Source organism: Homalodisca vitripennis, chromosome 3 (assembly GCF_021130785.1).
Source record: "Homalodisca vitripennis isolate AUS2020 chromosome 3, UT_GWSS_2.1, whole genome shotgun sequence".
NCBI lineage: Eukaryota > Metazoa > Arthropoda > Insecta > Hemiptera > Cicadellidae > Homalodisca > Homalodisca vitripennis.
Genome location: NC_060209.1, coordinates 17,568,840 through 17,591,738, shown reverse-complemented (window position 1 = coordinate 17,591,738; position 22,899 = coordinate 17,568,840). Strand labels below are relative to the sequence as shown.

The window sequence follows — 22,899 nt, the reverse complement described above, 5'->3', positions numbered from 1 at the left end:
CCGTTTGGCGACGACTACCACAAACCTCATGCTTTCTTTCTTGGAGGTTCAAACCTTGAGCTCTTCTTCTGTGCACAGATATGATCTCCCTGACCTTGGAAATGCCTCACGTTGAAAGTTGAGGTTTTCCGAATGCTTCCATTGGAGACCGACGTTCACTGAGACGAAACGCGTTGTCTGAGTGACGAGGTTTCCGATTACTAGCCTGTTAACGGCGAGAGCTTCCAGCAAACAACGAGAATTCTCCGCGATGGGAATTTTTACACCGCGTGTGCCCAAGGGAATCTCGGTGTCCTGAAGAGTATTCTTGATGTTGCTACTTTTGGAACCCATGACGTCTAATCTATGGGGCTTAGTTCGTAACGAGTGTCAAATTCACAAGTCCACACAATTAATTATCTTGAGAGACCAACAGGGATTTAACGTTTTTTGTTGATAAGCAATGACGCATAGAATGTTTAAGATAATACCAATTAAAAAAAAGAGTGAAGTTTGAGTAGTAGCTAGCCTACCTAATGACTCGTTTGTATGTAAAAAAATCTCGTTAATATGAGTAATTGGCGTAAAACTAAAAAAAACAACAGTTGTTTCATGTAAAACGATAAAAAAATAACACATGAAGTAAAAGATATTGTACGGAACCACTAAAACGTACTGTATATTTGCTAAGAATTGTGTTGTTAGAAAAGGCGTTTAAGATACTAGAAGATATTTATAAAATAGCAGTGTATTGAAAACTAGCAGTTACCCGTGGCTTCACACGCAATTTGCAAAATTGTGGGACGTAGCCTACTTAGTGAAAGCAATTGTGATGTAATATGATGGACCTCTGTGATATTTTCCAAACAAAAGTAGACGTATATCCGAAGTAAATAAAATATATGCGTACATAAGCTTAAGAAGACTACTTAAATCAAAAAGCATATACTTCTGTGACTTGTGTTCTCCTGCCGCTATAAGGGTAGGAGTGTGCCATCCCTTTGTTTTCCTTAAGCAAAAAAATCATACGCAATGTCAAGGGAGGCAACCAGTTTCAAGTACAGTATGTGCAATTCACTGCTTTTTTCATTAATGCATGTTTTATAATAACATGTAAATAGTATTTCCAACGCATTAGATTGTTTAAATTCATCACTGGTTCAATATGTAGCAAAATTTGGATAGCAACTTCGTTTATGGAGTGTGCATTATACTAATGATCAAGCACTGTATATATTACACTAAAAATATTCTAAAATCTAGATGTAAGTAAATGTTTCTTCCACTTTGGTTAACTTCAGCTGAAAGTGCCAACAGCTGTTTGTGTGAACTATACATGACATTTTGTAAATATTATAATTATATTTCCAAATTCGCAAAAATATCAAATTTTGCATTATGAAAACTTTTCTCTGCTTTCTATGATTAAAATATTGATGTATCATACCTAGGAACCTGCCCTAGTCCATAACGAAGCCGACAGTGAATAACTTATCAAACTCCATTGAGCAGTTTATAAAATATCGATGCACAAACAGACAAACACAAAAAGGGACTTTAATTGATACTATGTATTGAAAATGAACTTAAAACGTTCTCAAATTTCCATAAGTGATATGTCTCAGTTCAGTGTTACTACGGAAGAATCGATTTATTGTCTCTAACATAATAACAGTACTGTAATACATTGAATTTTGAGTTTAACTCCAGTTCCCCTTCCTTTTATTGCAGCATCTGGTATTTGACGCTGTCTCAGACTTGACTCCTGGAATCTGAAGTCATGTTCGTCAGAAAGAGATCCAAAGAAAGTCGACGAAAAAAAAGCTCAAAACGAAACATTTACATTAAACTGGAGCTAAACACAAGATTCAATTCAGTTAACCCTTTTTACCATAGCTCCGTTATGTGTAGAAAACTCAGTTGCTCCACCATTCTTTGTTTGAAGGTTATTTTTGACGATGGAAGGATTGTGAAGGAAACAGGATTTTTCCGGACATTTGCCATCGTTCAGTGAATTCGTTTGGTAAGATTTGTTTATTTTAACTTAGTTTGTAATATTATGTATTAGGTTAGTTCTTTACCTGAAGAAGAGATCAGATTGCAGATCTCGAAACGTAGTGTTACTGATTTATTGTTTCACTGAACGATGGCAAATGTCCGGAAAATCCTGTTTGCTGCTCCACCGTGTTTAGAGATCGTGTCTATCACATCGTAGTGCAATCAATTGTGTACCTGATGAGACAATGAGACTAACATTCCACCTATTTATAGGTGTTTCTGAGGTCCAAACGATGTAAATGTTTCGTTTTGAGCTTTTTCTCGACTTTCTTTGGATTTCTTTAAACGAACATGACTTCAGATTCCAGGGATCAAGTCTGAGAAGCGTCAGATACCAGACGCTGCAATAAAAGGAAGGTGAACTGGAGCTAAACTAATAATTCAATCAAATTAACCCTTCCTACCATAGCTACGTTATGTGTATACAAGTCCAGATATGTCACGGGACTTCGTCGAGAGATCACGGGTTCTAATTCCGGAGAGGTCCAATCATGATAGGAACAATAGCCACAGTGACCCAAAACAAGCCAGCATAGCCAAGAGCTGAGGCTTAAAAGAGAATTTTAAAACATCTCTAAATATGAAGGAAACAGGATTTTTTCCGGACATTTGCCTACGGTAAATGAAACAAAAAATCAGTAACACTACGTTTCGAGATCTGCAATCTGATCTCTTCTTCAGGTAAATAACTAACCTAACACATAATAACACCTAATACATGTGTTAGTCATTTACCTGAAGAAGAGATCTGATTGCAGATCTCGAAACTTAGTGTTACTGATTTTTTATTTCACTTAACGATGGCAAATGTCCGGAAAATCCTGTTTCCTTCACAATCCTTCAATCGTCAAAAATAAACTTCAAATAAAGAATCTTTAAATAGTATTATCAAGAGTTTTCTAGCGAGTTTTATATTTGTATATATACCTGTAAAACAAAAATACAATTCTAAACCAGGCCAGAACTCTGCCCCAGCCCTGACCCTCTGTCTTTCACTTGTTTCCCGTTTCTCTGCCCATCTGTGTCGGTCGTAGTGGTCACCAGCCGCGGGGGAGCGTTGATTGACACTTGAAGCAGTTGGGTCTGTTTCAGGACCCCAGGCTGAGGCAGATCGTCACCATGGGCTCCCAGGACACCCTGGAGGAGAAGACAGTCACTATCTGTTGTGGCAGCGACTTCGTCAACCTCACCTTCCTCAACTTCTGCTGCACGAAGAAGGAGATCGCACAAGTACGTTGACATGGTTTTCCGTCTTGGCAACACAGTAAATTTCCCTTTCCAAGTGTGATGATGATTGAGATGTTTTTAATTATTTGAAAACGTTTAAAAAATAGAACTTGTGTTGATAATCTAATATTAGTATTCCTTTAAATCCTAGCATTTCCATCAATACTATTGACAGTAAATTAAAAAGTAATTAATGGCTTTACTACATAATTAAACCATTTTAAGCTTTTGTTCTATATTACTCAAAATTATATGCAATAGCTCTTCGTTAAAACTTCATTAAAGTAATAACTAAAAAATAGCTGTTTCCTTTATATTTTTAATTCTTTGTAACATTAAATATATTTATTAAAACAAACACTCCAATAATATACTTTTTATTTCTATGAGGCTTTTCGTGCTCAAGGAACACATAATCAAACCCACATAACTGAATAAACGTGGTTACAATAATATTATAAACAATTTTGTACTTAAATATAAATATATATATATATATATATATATATATATATATATATATATATATAATTAACAATACAAGGAGATAGTATATTCTATCACAGGAAAGTATGTCTATGTCTTGTATAAAAAATTAAGGTGATATTTAATTAGATCAAATAAAGTGACGGTGAATTTGGAAAAGGTTCAGGTTCATTATTTACTAGATTATTTTGGTTCTTCTTTATAAAAATTGTTTCATATGCATCGAGGAATTTTTTATTTTGGATTTCTTTTAATAATTTTGCAGAGTGTCCAGTTTGAAGTGCATGTTTTGTCACGGCCGATCTTTCTTCTTGTTTGTATTTTAAACATGCTCTATGTTCCCTAACTCTCTTTTTTTAACTTTCTTCTTTTGGCCAATGTATTTTAAATCACAATATTGTTACAGTTAATTTTATAGATTCCAGATTTTTCTTCTTCATATAGTTTATTCTGGGGATTTCCTAATGTATTCTGTAATTTAATTTTGGAATTTGTAGATACATTAATATTGGCATGTTATTTTTTAACTTTTAGTAATATCTGTAGATAAATTGTAGATAGGAAACAGATATCCTGTGATGTGTTCCTTGAGCACGAAACGGCTCTAGAATGTTAAATAAATATCTATAAAAGTAATTGTCAATTTAATTCAAATTTAAAGTGTATACATTGATTGGATATTTAACTTTTGGAAAAAGTCAATACTTTGGAAATAGTTGTGTAGATATAAATTTTGCTTTGAACATACAGGCGTGTTTGATTTGTGTAATGTACTTTAAATCAGAATAATTATTTTATTTCTCATAAATATTTCTAGTTTTTCAATTTTAAAAGTACATTAAACAAGAACATAAGTTGATTTTATTGAAAATAAAAGTAAATCTTTAAATCTTTAATGGTACCAGAGTTCTGGCTCATCTAAGACTTGGTACCTGTTGAAGGAGAAGGGAATTGTTGCCTGCAGCTTTGGTAGACCACACACACAACACAACACAACTGAATTAACACAGATTTATCACAGTTGAAGGAGCAAAGCAAGCTTTTAGCAGTATGACAGCAGAATGCTCTTAAACTTGTGCACTAATTGTGTTATATAAATTTCCCACCAAGACCCCGTAAGCAAAACACTTTGCATTACGCAACCCGCCTGTGTTTTTGTCTGTTGAGTAAAAGTATGGATTTTGTGCTAACAGTTAATCACATTATCAGTTTGTTTACGTTATTCTATTAGTATTTATTGTATTCTTACAATGATATTTAACTGCATTTGCTGATTGCCATTATATTATTACATTAATGAAGCAAATCTTAATATTAAACTTTTTCTCCTTTTTATTTTATATTATCTTGTTTCTCAGTATAAAGTTTTAATCTGGTACTGTATATGTAATTTACATATAGCGCTTGTTAAAATACATAATTTTTTAAAGTATTTTTTGTGTTTTAAACTTTTTGATGTAATTATTTGAATAAATTAAAGAAAATAGAACTTGAGTTAAACATTTAATATTAATATAAAGCAAAGTTTAATATTTAAACTTAAAACTTTGGACCACAAAAATACAAGATAAGTAATAAAAATTCACAACTTTTTCTTACTTGCAATTTATAAGTAGTTATTGTTACATTAACTTTTTCTAAACAATTTTGTTTCTCGTTAACTTTGTACAATGTATAATGTTAGTTAGCTCATAGTAAGTTTTTAAATATTGTATTTATTTAATCGTGTTTTTTTATATAAATTGACCACAAAAATATATAAATAAGAGAATTTAGTTAATTGAACATATTTGTAATACTATTGTAAAGATAGTTTGGTACTATCTTACACAGGTGGTATTTTACCTTTTTTCTCAATATAAAGTATTAATCTTCTATATGTAATTTACAAAAAACGCTTGTTTGAATACATAATTTTTAAAGTTTTTCGTGGTTTAAACTAAATTCTTTTAGGATTAAAAATTAAATTTGCAATAACAGTATAGTACTAACTCTACAAAACATTTGTTACCATAATCACAATAATGTATTGCATGTAAACAATATACAATTGCAGTGTATTAGTCAGTACCAAGAGGAGTTGAAAACAAGCTGTATTAATCGATATAATATCAACTAGCATAGAGTAAGGTGTTAGATATGATACGTGTAATGTGTACAATATATTACTCTATGGTTTTAGTTTTGTATATTCCTGTTCGTTATCAAAGCAAACTTGAAGTGACAGTACATGGGCCACCTCATACATGTAAAAGCAGGGCAAAATTAGCAATCCAAGCTCCCTGAATACGTCTTTGCACGACACTGTGATTATACTTTAGTTTAATTATTCTGACAGCTTTTTTGAAATGAACCCACTCCTTCCTAACTTAATCACAGCTGCCCCACAGCCTTCTTCCGTACACAAAGTGCGGATGATGTACATATATATTTTTTATAAAAAAAATATATATTTTTAAGAAGTACCGTTGGCTTGCTTACATATACATTAGTATTGGGCTGGAATCTTTTAGCTATGTTTCGAAAATAAATTTGTGGATGTGATAAAATGTAGAGATCCAAGTACTGATCCCTGTGGAACGTTATTGAAATCATAATTGTCTTGGCTTTGTATATGATATGGCCATTTTTATAAACGATTTTATTAAACTAAATAGTTCTTTTCGAACTTCTAATAACAAGTCCAGTTTCCGAGACCGGTTGGCTGGTACCTGGTTTCCAGAAAGTTATACTCCCAAAAGCTTAAGTTTTTCTAGTAAGAAGGGATCCAACCTGTTAAACTCCTTACTAAAACCCAGAAGCATGGGGTTTACGTAGGTTGATTCTTTTCTATTATTATTATATTTGTTGTTAATAATGGAATTTTTATTATGGTTTTTAATATTATTATTATTTCTTTGTCTTTTGGTGCCTTTATCTGCGAAATGGTTTAATTTTCACTTTGATAATGAACATTTCTTTACTTATATTGCAGAAAAATGGATATAGGTGTGTATTTCCTGCAGATATGTATGAGCTCTCCTTGAGTTGTGAATTGCTTCCGTTGTTTTTAGAGATTCAAGAATAACTTCTTGACTATGACATGAATTTGTAAGCAAGCAAATCTATCCATGCAATGCTGAAGCAAATTTCCTACTCATGTGGTAGGTTTCTGTTCAAAGAAGTGGTCTTGCAGTCGTGTAATAGGTTGTAAAATTAAATCTGTACATAGTGTAATTAATGTGTAGGTAGTTGAGGTTTAGTGTTCAGAATGTATCTCTGAATGTATTTCCTGTAGCACTGACTCAGCTGCGCCGCTGCGAAAGCTTTGTGAATATTTTGTCTTTCATTACTAATCTTAGATGTCACATTTCAGCATTTGCCACTACAGATTTATTTAGTACTACATTGCATCTTCGATTGAATTTTGAGTTTAGCTCCAGTTTGCCTTCCTTTTATTGCAGCGTCTGGTGTCTGACGCTGTCTCAGACTTGACTCTTGGAATCTGGAGTCATGTTTGTGTGATACAAAGAAATTCGACGACGAAGAAGCTCAAAACGAAACATCTATAAATAGGTGAATTATAATTTTACCTGATATTGTACCTGATGAGACAATGAGACTACCACTTCACCTAATTATAGGTGTCTCTGATGTCGAAACGAGGTAAGTGTTTCATTTTGAGCTTCTTCATCGTCGAATTTTTTGTGTCTCTTCAGACGAACATGACTCCAGATTCCAAGAGTCAAGTCTGAGAAAGCGTTAGATACCAGATGCTGCAATAAAAGGAAAGTAAACTGGAGCTAAATTCAAAATTCAATCGAATCAACCCTTCCTACCATAGCTACTTTATTCCATCTTCGTTAAAAGATAATACTTTTGTTAACAGCAGGGAAATTTGTAATTTAGTAATTGTAAAATAAATGCTCAATAACGTTCTTTCAATAGTATTGATTTTTTGTGCGTTTTTAAATTAATGTTTTGGCACGCCCGCTGCCAATTTGTTCTTGATTAAGATAGAAACCTCTGGTTTTCGGTCTAGTTCTTATTTTACAAGAGTTTTTAAAATAAGATGTCGCTCGATGGGGTTTACATTAAAATATTTTAATTTATAACAAATACAACATCACAACATTAATATAACAACATAAAACTCTCAGGTTTTAAAATAAAACATTAAACTACAGATGATAATTATTACTAGTGTAGAAGGAAGATCAAAGGGTAAAAATCAATGTGAGATATTACAACAAAAGCATTATTGTTGTCACACTGTAAATCCATGTGTTCTGCTAATGAAGTTGCATTTTTGCTTTGAAGGCTATATGGATTTTTCTTATCTGACTTGATCAGCCAAATCCAATCAATATGCAAGTATTTTTGCACAATCAGGCAATTTTTTCAAAATTGCATATTTATTTAACAGAGACTTTCCTTTGTACCGTTGTAAAACCGGTCATGCATGAATAGAGTTTTATTTTTAAAGATTAATCTTTAAACGGGTTTAAACCTTTTTTTTATTAAGTTACTTCTAACAAATCACCCTGGAATTCTAAGTCAAATGTAAGTTAGGAAAGTACACGTGTATAAGATACTGGTAGCGATAACAGTGGTGTTTATCCATCACCAGATGTCTGGTAATGCAAACCTTACTGTGGATATTCGATAAAAATAGACATGCTGTCTTCAGGTGGGACTGCCACCTGTGATAACCTCTCACATAGTTGTTACGTGTTTATTACATCAGGGACGTAGATTTCATGTGATGATAGTGAACCTTTTCATGTCGAATAAAAAGTCACTTGCTTTGAACCAGTTGTTCATATGTAAGAAGTGATGAGACGTAAGTTTGTTTGGTTTGAATTAGACTTGAATAGAAATTATTTTCCTAGTATTATGTACATTTATTATTTTAGAGATTTTCATACTGGTTGTTAAATTGTAGAAATAGTACAAATCATATCCATCTAAACTATAATAAATATTATATAATATAATTATTAATTATTATTATAATTTGTGGTGTACATTATTTTTCTTAATTATGCCCATCATAACTTTATAATAATATTTAATAATAATAATTATTATATTTATAATAATAGTTTATCCGTATTTTTATTACGTTCATTAACTTTAATGTTAAACGTAATGCTAAAAATGTTTATTCCATTTTACTTTACCATAATTCACGCTTACTGGTTGTCAAAAACTTACCTGAATAGCGCTATTTAGATACATCTATTCACTGCCTTCAACTCAAATTATGTAAAAATTAAACCACCTAAAAATAGGAAAATGTTATAAAGAAAATTATAAATTTCAAATATCTACTATGTTTGCAAATGTTTTTGAAATTCGAAATGATGATAAAACTATATTGTAATTTCATTGAAAAAATGTATTTTTATAGGTTTGGGGCTAGTTGTTTTTTGTCATAGCCATAAAATGTAGAATTCACTCACAAAAATGTTCACTGAATCTCGTGAACATTGTCTGTTGTTTTTGAGTAGTGGCCGTAGTGAGGTTTGTTTTGGTTTGCGATGTCCCGTAAGCGTACGTACGTGGACACACACTCACACACACACGCGCATACACAGACACACACACTGTAGTGTAGAGTAGTCCTCTGTTTGGTCACTAGAGTGCACTGTGTGTTGTAGCTGTGGACCGACACGTTACTGAAGTTAGCGTTCTCGCTCGCTCAGCTCAACTCGCCGGCCATCACGTTCCTACAGAAGGCTCACAGCAAACTGCTGCTGGTGCTCGACAAGACTGGCAAGATACCGACAAAGAAGTAAGTATACAGGGTGTGAGGAAAGTGTTCGTGAAGAGTCGGTGGAATGTCTTGCACTCGTGCTTAGATCAAGTGGAGACCGACACAGCTAAGTTTGAGTAATTTTTTGTTGTAATATAGTATCTTTATTAGCCTCAGCCTAACATTTTCAGCTAAACAAATAATACTTCTCATCCATGAATAATAAATTGACATCGGACAAATTTTACTTCCAGTCTGAGAATGTACTGCACGTATTCTATAAAATTATTGTTGCATTGTGCAAACTATTATAGTACTGGTGAAATAGTTAAGTTATGATTTGTTTAACTTGCAACACTAAACACTTTTAATAGCTTGTACTTGTAAGTCAAAAGAAGATAAGTTATTGCGTTATGGGGGTCTTTTCTAATATGTCCCCGCATTTACAAAGATCGCTATTAAAGCGGTTAATTTATTGTCAATTGAAAAGCGGGAAATCCTGAAACTCTGGTTGGTCACTTTTAACCGACGAATCACGAGTTTGGCCACCTCCTACCTATATAAGGTGCGTTTTCCACTCGTCTTATCTTATCAGTGATAAAAGGGCGCCGCTTGATCTGGGCTTGGACTTTGCAAGCTCGAGTTAATTTTTTTTCTAAAAGAGCAAGCAGCGCGAAGCGCTGTGCAGCGGGCAAGCATCGCGTGATTCACTAACCCATTCGCTAACCCATCGCTAACCCATCGCTAACTCATTCTGAAAATTTTGTTGATCCTACAACAGGAGCACACACAGAGAATCGAATCGCTCTGGGCGTCGGCAAAACGGCGTAATAGGAACGAATGCGGTACAAGTCGCAACTTACTTGCTAGACTCATACTTGTGTGAGTTTCTGTGGAAACATCGCCACCAAAACACAGATTTGTTCGAACAAATCCTGGAGGACATTAAAGCGTTGTGGCCACCAGAATAGTATATTATTTTAAACATCTTTCATTACTAATTTGTGTTTTTTCGTACAAATTAATAAACTCGTTTTTCAATTGTTTTTGCAAATTATTGTCAAAAACCTAGCTTAACCTAACCTCAATTACCTTTAGAAATTACATTTGTAGCTCTAGTAACGTAATCTAACTTATAGAAATTAAAATAGAGAATGCGGGGACAAACTAGAAAAGACCCCGTTATGGTTTGTAATTAGATTAGTTTACACTCGATATTTTATTTTTACCTTATACGTGTAGAATGGGGATGTGATAAACTGGCTTAAATAAACTAGTTGATAAAATAGAAATTAAATAATGGTAACGAATTATGTAATTTCTAGTAAAAAAATTACTCAGGAACAAAAACTATTGGTAAAAGGATAGTATGGGAACCGCATATTCTAAATGACAGGGAATAAAATAAAATGGAGTCACAATGAAGGATGATAAAGAACAGTGTGTAAGGTGAGTAAGGAAGGAGGAGTATATTTGAAGATAGCGTCTCTGAAAACAGTGTGAAAGAGAAACTGAAACTTTCTCAACTATAACCCCTGCCTAACCTTAACTACTAGTAAAAGCAGATAATATGAACATGCATTAGTCTAGTAGTACAAGGGTTGCTTTAAATGAAGAGAATGTGGAATGATGTTAATATGAAGATTAAGCAACATTTAATATAGAGTCTGAGAACAGACTAAGAGAGAGAAAAAACATAAACTTTCTTCACTTTACGCCCTACCTGGCTTTCTTCGAATGAACACGAATCGTATAAATATATATTTACATATTAACATGAAGAGGCGGTATACAAAGAGAACAAGAAATGTAGTTTAGAATAAGTTTGAACAACATAACATAGCGTCTGAGAACAGAGATGTTGAGAGCGAAACAGAATCTATCTGTCTGATCTTCCTCATTAGTGAAAACGGATCGTATAAACATATATTTACATATTAATAAGGAGAGGCTGTATACAAAGAGAATAGGGAAAGAAGTTTATAGTAAGGTTTAGAATTGAGCTAACATGCTGAGAACTGTTGAGAGCGAAACAGAATCTATCTGTCTGACCTTCCTCATTAGTGAAAACGGATCGTATAAACATATATTTACATATTAATAAGGAGAGGCTGTGTACAAAGAGAATAGGGAAAGAAGTTTAGAGTAAGGTTGAGCAACATAACATAGCGTCTGAGAATAGAGATGGTGAGAGCGAAACAGAATCTATCTGTCTGATCTTCCTCATTAGTGAAAACGGATCGTATAAACATATATTTACATATTAATAAGGAGAGGCTGTATACAAAGAGAATAGGGAAAGAAGTTTAGAGTAAGGTTGAGCAACATAACATAGCGTCTGAGAATAGAGATGGTGAGAGCGAAACAGAATCTATCTGTCTGATCTTCCTCATTAGTGAAAACGGATCGTATAAACATATATTTACATATTAATAAGGAGAGGCTGTGTACAAAGAGAATAGGGAAAGTAGTTTAGAGTAAGTTTGAACAACATAACATAGCTTCTGAGAACAGAGATGTTGAGAGCGAAACAGAATCTATCTGTCTGATCTTCCTCATTAGTGAAAACGGATCGTATAAACATATATTTACATATTAATAAGGAGAGGCTGTGTACAAAGAGAATAGGGAAAGTAGTTTAGAGTAAGATTGAGCAACATAACATAGCGTCTGAGAATAGAGATGGTGAGAGAAACAGAATCTATCTGATTGTCCTTCCTCATTAGTGAAAACGCATCGTATAAACATACATTTACATATCAATACGAAGAGGCTGTAAACAAAGAGAACAGGAAAAGTAGTTTTTGAGTAATTTTATGCAACATAACATAGCACCAAAGGACAGAGATGTTGAGAGCGAGACAGAATCTATCTGTTTGTCCTTCCTCATTAGTGAAACGCATCGTATAAACATTGATTAGTGACATACAGTAACAGTGCGTTTCGATATCTGAATCTGATCTCTTCCTCAGGTGAATAACTAGCCTAACTAAAATATAGTTTAAAATAAACATATCATACCAGAGCGTTGTGCACACGCCAGGAATCATAACAACCACGGTGTGCGCCAACTCATTGCATACTCAAAAACATTAAAGTAGGTAATAAAAAAAAACTAATTATTAAAACTGAACTACGGAACACCGTCAAAGACAAACATTAAATTAATTTAATTTTTCACCTTTTTTGGTCCTAATTTCTAATATTTCCTCGACGTTGTACTCAATTTAATAAAGTACAGTGTGCTACATTCGCGTTTATCTGGAATGCTGATATCCGAAGTTACGAATTATCCGAAGTGCATTAATTGAATTAGTGAATTCAGTTGTTATTGATATAAATCTATTTTGAAATTTGAAATAGTTCACTAAACCTTTTTATCAATTGCTTTACAGATGACTAAAGTATTAAAATCTGACTGCCTTGCTGCAAAATGCCTCTAGTAAGTGTTACGGCAGAATGTAACGGGTGACAGCTGCTGGAAGCCAGGCTGTTGTAGATCGTGTTGATGTTCCCGTGCACGCGCTAAAATATTGTTACGTTTAACAAATACAGTATTAGCAAAAATAAACAGTACTGACATGGTAATATTTTATTATGGTAAACACAGTAAAATTACATATAGATTTTACCAATAAATACAAGTCAAAGGAAGGAAAAACGGTTAAACTCGGGTATTAACATGTTCAATATGACCCCCGTTCAGTTTGAGGCAACACTCGTACAGTTCTTGTAGGTTTTGCATTATTTTCATGAACAGGGGTCGTTCCATTCTCCTAATAAACATGGTTTATGTTTTGAGTTGAACGATGGTAGATGGTGTGTCCTCGCGGAAAATGTTTTCTTTCAACATTCCCCAGACGTAGGCGTCCGGTATTGTAAGATCGGGGGAGAGGGCTGGGTAAGGAAAGTTTGTTCCAAGGGAGATGAGACGGTAGCCAAAGGTTTGTTGGAGGAAAGCGATGTTGTTAACAGGAGTGTGACTGGTTGCGCCATCTTGCTAGAACCACGGTGAATTTAGCGGCAGGTTTCTTGCACGACAACATCTGAGGTCTCTCACAAAACGATCAAGAATGGCCCTATATTGATGCTGATTTACAGTAAGAGTCTCTCGATTGTTGTCTTCAAAAAAGTATGGTCCCACTATACCCCTCCCAGACACACACAGCGCACCAAAAGGTTACACGCTTACTATGCTGTGGCCTCTCTACAACAATGTCAGGACGTTCAAGTATAAGGAAACGTGTTGTCTGCTTGTTTATAAAACCATTAAGGTGCACATGACATTCATCTGTAAACCATACATCACTCAGAAACTCAGGTTCTTCATAGCGTATTGCTAACATTGAAGCACAGTACTGAACAAGTACTGAACTCTGGCTAGTTTGTTTCTACAGTTCAAAGGTTGTCCAGTTTGTATCCTGTAGGGAAAACCACCAATGTTTTTGAACATTTTTCGCATTGACGTATTGCTAATATTCAGTTTAAGAGAAGCTCGCATTAGACTTCTTTTCGGTGACTGTTAACACTTGCAGCAACACTCTTTCGTGGTTTTCATTTGTACATACGTTAGTTGGACGACCTGAAAAGCCCTTTCAAAACTCTTACTGTTCTTCCAAATTTTTTTACAACACTAAGAATCACAGTATTACTAGGCGAGTTTTTGTGGAAATTTTGTTCCTGAAAACGTAATGCAGTGTATGACAAGCTTGCCCCACCCGCACGTCCAAAAGCTTTCTCTACCGTTGTTAGCACAAACTAACCTCAAATAAGAAAGAAGCAATGAACACGGAGCCGTGGCAACAATCGGCAATTGAATCAGCTGATCGAGAAGGCAACTACAGCTGATTCAGTTTCAGTACTGTTTATTATGGCTAATACTGTAAATACGTGGTGTTTTGTAAACTTTCGCACATAACGAAATTTGACTTAGTGCTATATGTACAATTTTCAGCTAGCAAATTAATTACATTCATAATAGCGTCTATTAATAGCGATCACCGTCTGTCGTGGACGTGATGCCACCCGGTATTGTAAGTCTAAAAAGGCGGTCCTCCTTATCCGAAATTTCGATTATACGAAATAGGCTTGGTCTCATCAACTTCGGGTAATCGTGACACTAATTTACGTGACAAATTCATCATTTGTTTTTTTTATGTAGGTTCATGTACCATAGAACATAAACGCATAAACTATACAGAGTGTCCAGTAACTCTAGAGTCTAGACAAAGGTATACCATGTTATTGCTCTGGCCGAGACAAACATATTTCACCGATGAACGTGGGTATCTGATGCGTAGTTTCCCATTTGTCTGTCTATATGCGTTTTTTATAAAAAATTAGTATCTTAAAAAATAATAAATTAAATTATACCAAATTTGGCTCCAAGATACAAATGTTACTGAAAAATATCATGAAATTATCTTTAGTATTTTCAAAATGGCGGCTATTAAAACTTTTAAACTTTGAATATCTTTAAAACCAGCAATTTTTCTCAAGAATTACAAGAATAGCAGTTTTTAGAGAATTTTATCACAAATGTAATGACACCAAAATTATTTAAATCGAATAATAAATAGTTGATTTAGAGCAGATTTACTGTGACAAGACATGGCCCACATTGAGAGCTGCCGTTTATTCAGTTTTTTTATTGTTGGCTATTCGCTGAGAACCTCAATGTGGGCCATGTCTTGTCACAGTACAACTGCTCTAAATTAGTTATTTATTATTCAATTTAAATAATTTTGATGTTAAAACATTTGTGATAAAATCCTCTAAAATCTGTTATTCTTGTAATTCTTGAGAAGCATTGCTGATTTAAGATAATCAAAGTTAAAAAGTTTTAATGGCCGGCATTTTTAAAATACTAAAGGTAATTTAATGATATTTTTTCTGTAACTGGTCTAGTTATAGTCAAAATTTGAGTATAATTTAATTTATTATTTTTTTAATATTAATTTTTTTATAAAATACACATACAGACAGACAGATGGGAAACTAAGCATCGGAGACCCATGTTCATATGGTGAAATATGTTTGTCTTGACCTGAGCAATAACGTGGTATATCTTTGTCCAGAGAGTTACAGGACACCCTGTATAATATTTTTGAACATGTCGAGTATAAAATTACATCTCGTTAATGAAAATACATTATCTATTTGCAGACAGGAGTTTGTGGTAGAAACTTTGTTAGCAACATTAGTCCTTTAAATATTTTCTTCTTAACTTTAAGATATAAAAACTCTGTAATCTCTCCTTTACTGTAAATGTCCAGTCGTTTTCTTATTAATTTAGTGTTTTTCCATTCAGACCTTTTTGTTTCTTCTTGTAAAGTTGTTCAAGACTGGAACTTTAATCCAATTAAAGCAATGAGTTGTGCTCATAAAGTCTGTAAAATTTACTGATTATACATTTGATTATACCCCGTACTAAAACTTTATTTGCTAAACTATAAATGAATCTTGTTCTTTTATCTTTATCTCCACATAATTTTAGTAATGTTTTATTCACCACTGAGTGAGAATATTTTGTAGAATCAATTCAGTTAAGAGAAGATTTAGTTTAGGGGAGGATAAGTGCAACGGAGGAAAATATTGGACCTTGCGAAATCAGGAGATGGGTGATATTCAAACCTCAGTTATATAAGCCATTCTGGGAATTGTTATTGCATAATTTATATATTTTCATATCCAGCAGCCAATGAATTTATTTTGCAATATTTTACTGGCGACACTTTTTAACGGAACTCAATGTAATTATAACACTATAGTGAGTATTCAGTTACTATATTTTAACATTGATTCTTAGTAATTGAACATAATAAGTGATCTGTATCGACTAATTTTATCAATGTGATACCTGGCTTCTCCTTATTTTCTTGCAGAGGTAGGATTGTTTTCCAGATAGGTTTATTTCAGCACTTGTAATGGAGAAGGAGGTGTCCCCATAGAAGCTGTTTCATTGTAGCTTTTCATTACGAAAGTGCTGTCACTGTTGAGATAATTGGCCTTTTTTCTAATGACAATCGCACTAATGCTTCATGTTTGAGGTAAGGCCTCAGAGACGGAAATGTTAACATTCCTTTCAATACTAACAATTATTATTTTACAGTGTTCTATGTCACTGTAAAGTAATGTAATACAGTTCTATATAAATTCAAAATATTATTTTCATAATTATTTATATTTCAATTATTTTAAACATCGGAAAAGTTATCTAATAAATAGCTAAAATATTGTGTTGTATTAACTATCTTTTTAGATAGGCATAAAATGTTTCTTTTTTTTCTTGTCATACGGATTGCAATGTCTTGCAAAATAAATATATCTGAGTAGTGTCAGTTATTTTTATATCCACAACTTTTCAAAAAGATTATATATTTGCTAGCTAATGCTTTATAACATCATAAATTTTGTTATAAACAAAATAAATCAAATCAATTCAAAATCACATTTATTTCCAAAAATTACTGGAAAACAGAGGTAAATATTTTATATTGAAAAAAGAAAATAATATGAATTTAGATCAACAAGCTGTAGTAAATATCTGAACCAATCCCTGTTCCGAAGATTTGAGCATGTGGGAAAAGTTCAAGGTATGAGAAGAGTGTATTTTTTGTAGATTTTTGCAGCCCTATAGCCATTAAATAGCAGTACATTTGGTTTTACCATTAGATGGAATTTGGCCTAGTTGAATACTAAAACTATTAGTAAAGTAGAGTATACTAGTTTTGAAACAATTGATTATTTTCCTCTAATAATGAGATATATAATTTTTTAATTTGAACAAACAGCAGTATCCTAATTTAATTTCAATTACAAATTAAATTACAAAAAGTACTTGCTCTTCCGTGATTCGAACCCAGATGTCTCGTTAGCTGGTGGAGCAAGTACTATTTGTAATTCATATATGTTGACATTTGCTGTATGTAATTTGACTTTTAAATTTTAACTTTAATTTTACAGCATTGTGAAAATGTTTGCACAAAACAAAGAGGACCGGAAACGAGTAGAAAAGGCGTTGGATGCGTCGGGCTTTCCGTCAGCAAAGGTAAATATCACTTTGTTTTTAGAAATTCTTTTATTTTTAGTTTCTTCACTACAAAAAATATACTTTAATATAGTGAAAGTCACCTTCTATGATAATAATACAAATATTGCGTGTTACACAGCTCATTTAATTTAAGATCACTGATTGCCGTTTATTAACAATGGTACTAAATATATGTATGATAATAAACTTTCTTTTTGTTTTTTTAATGTAAGTTTTTTTGTGAAAGGTGAATCAATGTACAGTTCGTTTAGTGCAGAATCATTCTTCTTACTGTCTATTTCTAACAGAAACTATTTTGTTCACTAGGAAAGGTTACCGGTTTCATTCTTACACTTTATCTTTATGCTTTGTGACCATTTCCCATATATACTGTGTTTAGTAAAAAGTAATTTAAATTTTATTAAAAATTGTTTATAACCCTTAATCCATTTTCAAGTGGAAGAGAAATCTATTATTGGAAAATGTAAAAAAAATAAAACAACAAAAAACTGCACATTTATGCCTCTCTCTCTCTTAAAACTTAACTTTCTAAATTTAATAATTAATTCATTTTCTTCATTATTTCTGTGGTATATTACAAGGTGGTTGTAAAATACTTCTCATTTGTGCTAAATTGAGTATTTAATAAGGATATTGAAAAGCTTAAAATTATTTACAGTGACACGCACTAGAAAAAATTCCTTTTTGTTAAGCGATGAGTGGTCATCACATATTTGCCATTTTTTATAGCATTTATCATTTATAATTTTAAACTATGATAAACCATTGTACTTTGATGATTAAAAAAGAAAAATCAGTAATTACATTGATACAAACAGTGTTGATGATATATAGATGTGTAACAAATATTGTAACTTCTCTGTGGGTTTATTATCCCCAGAGGACATTGGTATAGTACTTACTATAATCAGCTTTGTATTACCAATGTACTCCTGTGAAAAGACCATTAGATTAATGAACATTTAGCCATTACCTTGTTCACGCATTGTGAATGAACAGTTGGCTTTGACGATATTGGCTCTGTATCAGTCAATTTTTGCACACTACTTTAAAATGTAGTACAGTTTTTATGTAAAAGAAGTCCTTAATGATAATAATGACTGGGATATTTCTTTGTTTGTTCTAGAACGATGCAATCAGTCCGCAGAAGTTTACGTTTGAGGATTTTTTTAACTTCTACAAAAATTTAACACAAAGGTCGGAAATAGAGAAGATATTTGAAGAGCTGTGAGTATGAAATTGAATTCATTTCTAGCACTTTGTAATTTTAATGTCTTCAAAAATACCATATCATTCAATTGCATGTATCCATTTTCCAAGGTTCTTATAGACATCATGTTTTTTAAATTCATATGTATTATACGGGGTGTTCAGTAAAAGTGTTCCAATACTTTGGGATTTTGTTCTACACATAACAATGAACAAAAAAGTTCATATGAAGGAGCAACAAATGACTGATACCTCTCAACTGGGACATGTTCGTTGCTCCCAGCTTGTGCAAGCGTATCTTTGAAGTGGCCGTGCCCGCTTATGCGTTGACAGATTTAGTTGGAAAAAAGTACCGTTGGAATTGTCATAAAAATTTCAAAATAGTTGGTATCTTGTAAAGATTGTGTAACCTATTAAAAACAGCTGATGCCTATCAAAAGACAAAATCTTAGTTGCTCTCGGTTTGTGCAAGCATACCTATAATGTGATCGTGCTCTCTTATGCATTGACGGATTATTTGAAAAAAATACTGTTGGAATTGGTATGGCTAAATAGTTGGTATCGTATGCATTTTTTATAACTATACAGTTTTTTTGTTATTTGACTTTTAACAAACGTTTGAAATTTTAAACAGATGCCATTTTGAAACGGGTAAAGGATTTTGTGAATATTTTATTTTAAAAAAGGTCAACCGATGGTTATTACAATTCTCAAGTTTCATAATTTTATTTTAACTGGTTCAAAAGATATAATTTGTTAAATAAAAAACACATACAGACAGATGGACGCAAAACTAAAGGTTTTAAGACATACCTTCATACTAACGTTTTTGCTCATATGTGTAGGACAAAATCGCAAAGTATTGGAACACTTGTACTAAACACCCTGTAAAGAAGAAAATTCTTCACCTTATAATTTTGTGATTCGTGGATAATGTAGCCTTTTTAAATGATTTTTAGCATATACTTGTATTGTGTTTTCGTACTTAGACACTTCTACAAAATGTTTGATTAAATACAACAAAACGCCCAGCTACTACGTTTTTGGAATGTATTTAAAATATTTATGAATCTCAATCATTTTTGCTTTTTGAAGAAGAGCGACTGTTTCTTCAATTGAAGAATAACCAGAAGACACACATAGCAAGTTCGTGTGATTAGGGGGATGCTCCCCTCCATCATTTTGATGCTATTGGAGACAGAACCTCCAAAGTCTTTGCATCAGTGTGAGAAGTCGCATTGTCATGGTGTAAATTAAACCCTTCATGTTCAAAGTCCATAAGAACTTCTGGCAAGCTTTGTTCAGTGTACCAACTTGCTGTAACAGTCCTTTGTCCTTCAAAGCTTTGTAGCCTTCACCAGTCCTGTACTCCAGAAGAAAATGGAGTACATTGCTTTCTTCACCGATCATTGTTTCTTGACCATTATGCAGGATGAACACCCGTTCACAATTCTCTCCTTGAGTTGGAATGTAATAAAATGATATGTACATTTCATCACCATTTACTATTTTGTAAATAATACAATAACCACCATTACCTGTTAGAGAGTCTGCTTGCTGATTCTCACATGCCCAGCTTCTTAGTTAGCTGCCAAATCATGCGATACCCATTGAGAAACAATATTCCTGACTTTTAAAATATCATGCAATATAATTTGCACTGCTGTGGATCCAATACCTAGGATAGCTTCAATAATGAAATATTATTGTGCAATCACTGGAAATGAAGGAAACATATCATGAGTGACAGAGTGAGCCTATCTAATTATAAAATCCTCATGAAAATAATAACAATTGGTAACATACGTAATGAGTCAAGTTACTTTCCTGACATCAGACTCCATAATGGTTAAGAAGCCTTCATTTGATCGGTTGAAAGTATACAACTAAACCCAGTCTTCCCCTGCACCTTTTCACTTTCTTACGATATAGCAGTGAATCAGTGCCTGATGTTTGGTTGTAACGTACCAATTACATCTTCAACATCCATGTTCACAAACACCTCACTATGATAAAATAGTTTATAAGACATTTTAGTGATGAAAAATTATATTAATTGTTTAAATTTATTTTTGCTAAAGCTGCATTGTTGACCGATGTATTAATTCCTTTAAAAGTTGGTTATTTGAATTGGTTTATAATTTTCTAACCACGTTTTTATATAATTTTCAGATGTGGTTCATCAAAACGGAAATTGATGACAGCGCCGCAACTGGTGGACTTCTTGAACCAAATGCAGCGGGATCCAAGACTGAATGAAATATTGCACCCTTACGCGAACCCCGCCCGCTCGAAGGACCTGATCAGCCAGTACGAACCGAACAAGTACAATGCAGCACGCGCTCAGCTCAGCCTGGACGGGTTTCTGCGCTATCTGATGAGCGAAGACAACCCAATCATGGCTACCAGCAAGATAGACTTGGCTGATGATATGGATCAGCCATTAGCTCATTACTTCATCAACTCTTCCCATAACACTTACCTAACAGGTAGGTCCATATGACGGAAATAAAAGAAATTATTTCGATATAAAACATCTGTCGGTAGGTAGTTTGGATTGTATAATATAAAATTTTGTGATTATAATATTTATTGGCATGTACGTTTGAAAACAACTGATTATAAGGTTTACAGCCGAAGTCACACAGTCCAATCATTAAAGACCATGGAAAAACTATAAATGGCTGTGTTTGTAATGAAATCTTGGCAGAGTCCATTTCAACATGTCTTTATCGAAGGAAAGCTCTCTGATGCTACTGTTACACTTCACTGTTGAAGTTAATAAAGGAAACTTTTGAAATAATCAAACTCTAATAAGTGTATCTGTGGACATTGGTGGGGTTTTTGAAAGGGAAGCATTTTTGCTGCTATGAATATGGTGATGAGATAAAACTGGTCACTTCCAGATGCTGTCCATAGAATAGCAGTACTTTTGAACAATCAGCCTACAGCAATGCCTTGAAAAGGAAATTGCCACAATTACAGTAGTGAAATAATGCTCTCAAGAAGGTGTACTGTTTTCCCTTTTGTGGGCTTTGGTGGTAGATGATCTCTTGATTAAAGCAACAAAAATAGGTGTAAATCACTGCTATGCTGATAATCTGGTGCTTAAGCCCATAAAATCAAGGGCAGAAACAGTACTTTTAAGAATGTCATCCAAAATGCTCTAAATTTTATAAATAACTATTGTCAATGTGTATGTCTTAGGATCAAAACAGCTAAAGTAAACATAGTAACCTTTACCTGAAAAAGAAATTTCAAGTAGAATCAGTAAATTCTGGAGGTTACTAGAATACTGCATTCTAATATAGCTAAGTATCTAGGACTAATTGTAGTCTAATTAAGCTAATATTGTGAACATTATATCCGATGCAACAAAAGCTTAAGGAGCTTTGAAAAGGTTATTATTGAGATATAAACAGAGATTAACCCTCAGGGTTATGTATTGGATTTATGAGTCCATAACAAGATCAAATCTTGTGTGGTACAAAGTACACAACAGCAAAGAAGCTGCATTAGTATAAAAGGCTGGTATGTGTTAGTTTATATCAGCAGAGCAATGAACTTCTATCGAACTGTGGATATAAGTTCATACCAGTGTGGTCCCAAAGTTGCTAAATGCCTATACGCATGAAGGGCAGTCTGGGAATATAGAAATGCTCTACAAGAACTAGCAAAGAGGAAGAATGTGGTTCTGGGACAGATACTAGTTCAAGTGGGCATTTTTGGAAACGATATAGCGGATTTCCTGACTATGAAAAACGTAGTAAGTAAATGGGTAGGGCAATTTTCTGTTCAACAGTTTGAGAAGGAGAGTAGGATCTGGAACATGGAGGAAGTTCTCAAGGCTTAGTCAGTGAATAATTTTAATTCGTCCTTACTCAAAAGGCTGGACTAAACTCCTAGACATAGATACATATAGGTAGATGGGGAACTTAAAATGTTGTCATGCCAAACTAAACCATGTAGACTTATAGAGATGTAGAAGAATCAGAACACATGTGGCTGAAATGACCTTACTCTATGCAACAAGAAAAAAAGTAGACTACGTCATTTCAGCCATATGTGTTCTGATTCTTCTGTCTCTCTACAGTCTACATTTAACAGTTTGGCATGTTTGACAAAAATATATAGGTGGACAAGAACCCAT

At 33.4% G+C, this 22,899-nt stretch overlaps 1 protein-coding gene across 2 annotated transcripts in view; it reads left to right on the top strand.

Annotated features, from left to right (window-relative positions):
• Positions 1–22,899, top strand: part of LOC124356652 (1-phosphatidylinositol 4,5-bisphosphate phosphodiesterase classes I and II) — a 352,296-nt gene that overhangs the window by 303,872 nt on the left and 25,525 nt on the right. The window contains exons 4-8 of one of the 2 annotated variants that reach the window (XM_046807779.1): positions 3,130–3,267; positions 9,393–9,526; positions 17,453–17,537; positions 18,667–18,767; positions 20,922–21,238. In XM_046807779.1, coding sequence (XP_046663735.1) covers positions 3,130–3,267; positions 9,393–9,526; positions 17,453–17,537; positions 18,667–18,767; positions 20,922–21,238 — 775 coding nt within the window. Of the gene's footprint in view, positions 1–3,114; positions 3,268–9,392; positions 9,527–17,452; positions 17,538–18,666; positions 18,768–20,921; positions 21,239–22,899 lie in introns of both variants that reach the window. The other variant, XM_046807778.1, reaches the window with a different exon arrangement.